General features: G+C 38.3%; 1 protein-coding gene across 3 annotated transcripts in view; it reads left to right on the top strand.

Annotated features, from left to right (window-relative positions):
* LOC106867633 (multiple epidermal growth factor-like domains protein 6) overlaps positions 1-7040 on the top strand; it is a 109433-nt gene that overhangs the window by 71273 nt on the left and 31120 nt on the right. For all 3 annotated transcript variants that reach the window (XM_014912557.2, XM_014912558.2, XM_014912559.2), the window contains 5 exons: positions 1566-1694; positions 1879-2007; positions 2845-2973; positions 3665-3793; positions 4399-4527. In XM_014912557.2, the coding sequence (XP_014768043.1) occupies positions 1566-1694; positions 1879-2007; positions 2845-2973; positions 3665-3793; positions 4399-4527 (645 nt within the window). The remainder of the gene's footprint in view (positions 1-1565; positions 1695-1878; positions 2008-2844; positions 2974-3664; positions 3794-4398; positions 4528-7040) is intronic.

Here is a 7040-nt window from a genome sequence, read left to right on the forward strand (position 1 = left end):
AAGGAAGGAAAAAAAAGAAAATATATTATTTTGGTTTGGTTTAGGTTTGGTCTTATTCCTGACAGGATTTATGTGGGTAGCAGGTTACTACCTGTAACCTTAGGCATCCAGAAATTTCAGCAGTCTTTCAAGTGCTTAGAATCTTCCTGATAATCCTTGCTGTCCCTAAGAGACAAACTTTCTGTAGGAGCTCTGCTATTCCAGTCTTCCTCAGTTGTTTGTCTTTATGTTTGCTTGTTGTTCTCAACACACCAATTATTATTGACCTTTACTGTTCTCGTACTTCAAATTCTTCCTATTTCAAATTTTAAGAGATTGTATCTTTTTTTTCTTCCTCTTTCTTTACAATCCTGGAATCAAACAGACATGTTGACTTAATTAGTAAACAACTTCACTTATCTTTATCTGTAATCGTTATGTCTCGTCTATTATTTTCTAACTTCTTGTCCATTTGAATAAGAAAGTCCCACAAAATCTTACATTTCTCCGACTCCAGTCCTCTTTCAACTTGATGATTGTACCACGTTTCCAGCTTCAAATCCCTGATCGTGCTTCCATTTGTTATATTCTTCCTGTGACAACTTTGGGCATTCTGCCACAATGTGTTGCATTGTCTTGTTCCAAGTTTCACAGGCTCTACATTTTTCTGACACATTCTCTCCATATATATTTTTTGTCTCAAGTTGTTTGTTTTTATTGCTTGATCTTGGGCTGCTACAATTAGGCTCTCTGTTTCTTTTTTTAATTGCTCCTTTTTTAACCAAGCCCAGGATTTTGTTTCACACGTCTTCATTGGTTCTCCAAAATTGGCCATGCAGAGGTCTCTCTTCAATGTCTGGTATGCTCTCTTTGTATTTCACTTTTGTCCTTTTCTCCTATTACATGCTTCACCACCTGTTCTTTATTAACTGCTTTTAGTAGTTTTCTGTGCTTTTTCTTCCCATCTATGCACTTTCTTCTACTGCTATTAAGCCCCTTCCACCTTGGTCTCTCCTCAAATACAGTCAGTTGATATCAGCTTTCGGATGGTGGGCTCCATACATCGTTAGCAACTTCCTAATTTTTCTGTCAAGTTTCTTTACATCATTTTTGGTCTAATCTATTATTCCAACTACATATCTGATTAAGGGTATTGCTCTTGAATTTATTGCATCAATAAGATTTTTGGAATTCAGCTTTGACCACAATTGTCTTACTCTCCTTGTGTACTCTCTACTGGTAATTATTAATGTTTTTTTATTATTATTATTATTATTATTATTATCATTATTATTATTATTATTATTAAGGTGGTGAGCTGCCAGAATTGTTAGCACACTGGGAAAAATACTTAGTGACATTTCATTGATCTTAAAGTTCTGAGTTCAAATTCTGCTGGGGGTCAACTTTACCTTTCATCCTTTTGGGGTCAATAAAATACATACCAGTTGAACACAGGGGTTAACGTAATCGACTTTCCCCCTCCCCCGAGCTTGCTGGTCTTGTGCCAAAATTGGAAATAATTATTATTATTTTCCAAATCGTAGCTCAAACATAACTAATCCATGTTTGCTATTTATTATCAGTCTGCAGAGCTGGGTTCTTTGGAATCGGTTGCCAACAACGCTGTCGATGTCTAAATGAAGGCGACTGTGACCCTATCAATGGCTCCTGTAACTGCAAAAGTGGTTGGATGGGAAAATCTTGTGAAAAACGTGAGTTTGTTTGATTTTCATTCAAGAAATTGTTTTACCATTAATCCCATTGCCAGAGTGTTTTACTGTCATTAAATTATTATTATTACACCCTTGTGGCAAATAAATATCATCATCATCATCACCATCATCATCATCATCATCATTATTATTATTATAATTATTATTATTATTATTCTGAAAGGATGTTCCAGAAACACGTACGGCCGCAACTGTGAACAGCTTTGTCGCTGTGCCAATGGTGGAGACTGTAATCCAGAAACGGGAGAATGTAGTTGTGACGATGGTTACATTGGAAGATTCTGTGAAAACAGTAAGTTTTCTCTCTTCCTTTCTCAATCTATATGTATATATATATATATATATAGTGTGTGCATGTGTGTCATGTGGACATGTATGTATATCTATTCTACAGACATGGTATAAAAGACCTCTGTCTCTCTCTCCTTTCTCTCTGCCTATCTCTCTCTTCTCTCTGACTCTCTCATATTTTCTACCTTTCTCACTGTCTTTCTCTTTCTTGTTATCTATCTATCTATCTATCTATCCATCTGCCTCACTCTCCCATTTGTTCTCTCTATTTTTCTCCTTTCTTCTCTCTCTCTCTCTTTCTCTCCCCCACACATTTCTTTCCCCCTTTCCCTCTCATCTTCCCTCCTCATCATTTCCATCTCCAAGCACTTTGTGTGTGCATGCATGCGTGTGTGTGTGCATGCATGCGTGTGTGTGTGTGTGTGTGTGCATGCATGCGTGTGTGTCTGTGTGTGTGCATACCCCCACAAATGTGGGAGAAGAGGGATTAAATGATATGAGGAAGAGAGAAAGAAAGAGGTACAAATGAACTGGAGTGAGAGGGAACTGTATGAGGGAGGCAAAGTATGCAGGACATAGTAAGAATCTTATTTAAGGTGGCTCCAGCTGGCGGGGTCGTTGGCACACGAGACAAAATGCTTAGCGGTATTTCGTCTGTCTTTACGTTCTGAGTTCAAATTCCACTGAAGTCGACTTTGCCTTTCATCATTTTGTGGGGGATAAAATAAGTACCAGTTACGCGCTGGGGTCGATGCAAATGACTTACTCCCTCCCCCAAAATGCTGGCCTTGCACCAGAATTGGAAAACGGTAACTTGTAATCATTTATTTTCTTTCAGAATGCTCAAAAGGTTTCTTTGGGCAAAATTGTGAAAATAAATGTAAATGCAAGAACAACGCCAGCTGCCAACATAGGACAGGTCGCTGTTTGTGTACGACAGGATGGAGGGGAAGACACTGTGATAAAAGTAAGTTGCGAAGATACAATGCTTGCCATCCACCATTTCACTGATTTATTTAACCATCTGTCTAGTTATTTCTATGTCTATCTCTATAACTTCATCAGTCTGACACACATGGGCATGCCTCCTACAATGTCAGAAAACTGCACAGCTACCATGACAAACATTTTCTCACACTGAGTCAAGTACATCAACATTAACATCAACAGCAATATCAAAATCAAATCAAATGGAAATTGTAGTTGTGAGCCCTGTGCTGGTAGCATGTAAAAAGCACCATCTGAACACGGCCGATGCCAGTGCCGCTTTGACTGGCTTCCGTGCCAGTGGCACATAAAAGGCACCATCCGATTGTGTTCAATGCCAGCCTCCTCTGGCCCCTGTGCTGGTGGCACATAAAAAGCACCCACTACACTCTCAGAGTGGGTGGCGTTAGGAAGGGCATCCAGCTGTAGAAACACTGCCAGATCAGAGTGAGGCCTGGTGCAGCCTCCTGGCTTCCCAGACCCCAGTCGAACCATCCAACCCATAGGCATATGATACTGTGGTGCCAGTTTGCCGCCATATATATACACACACACACACACACACACACACACACACACACACACACACACACACACACACAAATGCTCACACATGCAAAAAATTTATTAATACATTGTCTTATTTTTGTCTTCTTTTTTTTCCGCCACAGTCTGTATTCCAGGGTTTTTTGGTGAAGGATGTTCCAAAATGTGTAAATGCCATAAAGGTGAACCTTGTGACCATATTACTGGCAAATGTAGTTGTCCACCTGGGTATACAGGGCACGGCTGTCATCAAAGTAAGTAAAACAATATTTATTAATTCTGCTTCAAATGGGAACATTTCTCTCATAAGTAATATAGAGGTCTCAATGGGACTACTTGACCTGCATGAAATAACAGCTATGTCACCCCCTCATATCACACCATATTGTATTTGTGGCACCTTGGGCAAGTGTCTTCTATAGCCTCATGGTCCTACATGGGAGATGCCATAACTAAACATTTATAAACCATTGTGCCGGTGCCACATAAAAAGCACCAGGTACACTCTGCAAAGTGGTGGAATTAGGAAGGGCATCCAATTATAGAAATTGTGCCAAAAGCGACAATTAGAGCCTTGGCAGCTCTCCAGCCATACCATCTCCTGTCATACCATCATGGAAACCGGACATTACATGATGATGATGATGAATATGGTATATGCATGGTAGATGACGGTATCTCTATTATCATTGAATCAACATCATTAGCTAAAATTCCGTTGTTTAATTGATTAAAGAAGAAGAAATGAGACAAAGTTTGTTGGTTGAGAAAAAAAAACAATTTAATTAATTTAATCACAAATTATGAACTAATAATTTACCATTTCTTTAATCTTTTCAATTGTCTTTTACTTTTGCAGCATGTCCACCACGCACCTATGGTGCCGGATGCAAGAAGAAATGCAACTGTGGTCGGAAGTCAGTCTGTGACCATGTTACTGGCAAATGCACCTGTAAATCTGGACGGAAAGGCAAAGATTGTAACCGAAGTAAGTGGAATAATTCCTACAATTTTTGACACCGAAATAACAGCATGGCATCATTGCATTACACACACACATATACAAGCATGTATACACTTTTGCTCTCATACAAACATACAAATGATTGTGAAATATTCCAGGACAAACAGCATGAGTAATTTTGGTTTTCCTGTTTGGTAAACTAAACCATTCTTTGTAAAACTGCTTTGCTAGATATTTTCTTGTAAACTCTTTATTTTCATAATTCCCTTTGAGTCATTCACAAGTAAATTCTTTGTTTGGACAATTTATTAATTTAATGGAACTGATTGGCATTAGGAAGTGCCATGGCAGAAATAGGATGTAATTTTGTCATTCATAGCCATTTGTCTGGACAAGAAAGACATTAACGTAAAAAGAGGTAAGTCAGGTCAGGTTGGAGCCAGGTCAATCGGTCAGTCAAATTATATATAAAAAGAATTGAACATTCAACTAAAGGACCACTTTACTTTGTTGTAGAGGGAATATTTATTTACTTTTAAAAGGAAAAGGTGAATAGTGACTTTGAAGTTGTACCATGCTTGCTTTTGTCAGAGACAAGCATGGGGAAACTTCAAAGTGTCACTGTCAACATTTTTCCTTGTAGAAGTTTCATATATACATATATATACGTGTGTGTGTGTGTATGTATGTATGTATGTATGCATTAGGCAACGAGCAGGACAAGAAGACAACACAAGAGGAACAGGTTTTAACAAATCTATTAGTTAAATGTAAATAATACATTTCTAAATCTCTCAGAGATTTATGCAGTAGTGATGTGATAAAGTAGTTGTATGTTGTCAACTTAATGTGACAGTCCCATGGAAGGGAATAATACTACTGCTATTTAGCCCTAGGAAGCAGCACTGCTTCCTGTCGGCCTTGACACATTTCCTGTGTCCTTATGTTTACAAGGGGGAGACAAGCACCTCCACTTAGCTAAGCCTGCATCCAGAGACATGTTTCTGAGTCCTTGCTCGTTATCAGTCTATTGTTGATTATTAAAATATTCTGCTAACCATTCAAAGCAGTTTTCCCCAAGCTTTTTACTGATGGAAAAGCCTTGAAATCTATTCCATATCCCAAGGAACCCCCACATAAAAATTGTTAATACTGGTACTAATCCTCTCCTTCCTACTTCATAAAGTTTAAATTCGTTAGAGATTAACTGAACCAGAAAACTATCTTTGAATGGTTTGGTACTTCTAAATTCATCTGATGCCACACAGACAGTTCAAGACATTTCTTAACGTCACTTCATAATCTTCAAAGTGATTATGGGTCCAATATAGGTTGGCAACCTGGCAGAACCTTTAGAATTCCTTGCAAAATGCTTAACAGCATTTCATCTGTCTTTACGTTCTGAGCTCAAATTCCACCAAGCTTGACTTGGTGGAATTTTATCGAGCCTTTCATCTTTTCAGGCTCAATAAAATAAGTACCAGATGCAAACTGGGGGTTAAAGTAATCGAAATGTCAGGCCTTGTGCCAAAATCTGAAACCAATTATTAGTCAATATTAATGAACTAATTATAAATCCACATTCTCTTATTTAACCATTAGTGTATATATTATTAGCTAACTAAACTAATTAATCTATATTCTATTAGTTAATGATTAAACAGTATTTTATTAGCTAACCACTTGTCTATATTCTTCTAGTTAACCATTATTAACCAATTGTCCATTCTCCCAGAATTCTCATAAAACTGTTTTCTCCTTTTCTTTCCTTTTCCTATTGACCTGCTTTTTTTTTCTTTTATAAAAGCTTTGTATTTTTGAACTCCTTCTGCTGTAGAGTGTATATAGAACTGGTTGTGGTAACATGGAGATCTATGAACTGAATGTTAGCCAACACATCCCCATTATTAATTCTCTCTCTTCCATCCAGACCACCACCAATGACAGTGTCTCTGTTATTACTTTCTCCACCCTGTCACAATAATAAACCTGTTCCTCCCATTAAATTGTAACTTCTCTCGACAATTACCTTAATCATCTCTCTCCCTCTCTCTCTCTCTCTCTCTCTCTCCCCCATTTAATCGTGGAAGCCCTTTAGTCTGGTAATTTACAAAGTGGTCCCACTAATGCTTGTACCATGAGAAAAGCTTTGAAGCAAATACACAGAAGTGCACTTTGTAAAGTATCTGGTGTTTGGCAGGGCATCCAACTATAAAAACCATGACAAGACTGAAATATTGGAGCAAGATGTAGACCTCTCAAGCCAAGTGAGACCGTAGTCGTGGCACATAAAGAACACATACTACACTTGAAGTGGTTGGCGTTAGGAAGGGCATCCAGCCATAGAAACCTTGCCAAATCAGATTGGAACCTAGTGCAGCCCCCCCCCCCATTTACCAGTTTTCAGTCAAACTATCCAACCCATGCCAGCATGGAAAGCAGACAATAAATGATGATGATGATGATGATGATGGAGTTGGTAAACTAAGTACCAGTGGAGTACTGGGGGTCAATCTAATCGGTTTTACCCCATCCCT

This window comes from Octopus bimaculoides, chromosome 3 (assembly GCF_001194135.2).
Source record: "Octopus bimaculoides isolate UCB-OBI-ISO-001 chromosome 3, ASM119413v2, whole genome shotgun sequence".
Classification (NCBI taxonomy): Eukaryota; Metazoa; Mollusca; class Cephalopoda; order Octopoda; family Octopodidae; genus Octopus; species Octopus bimaculoides.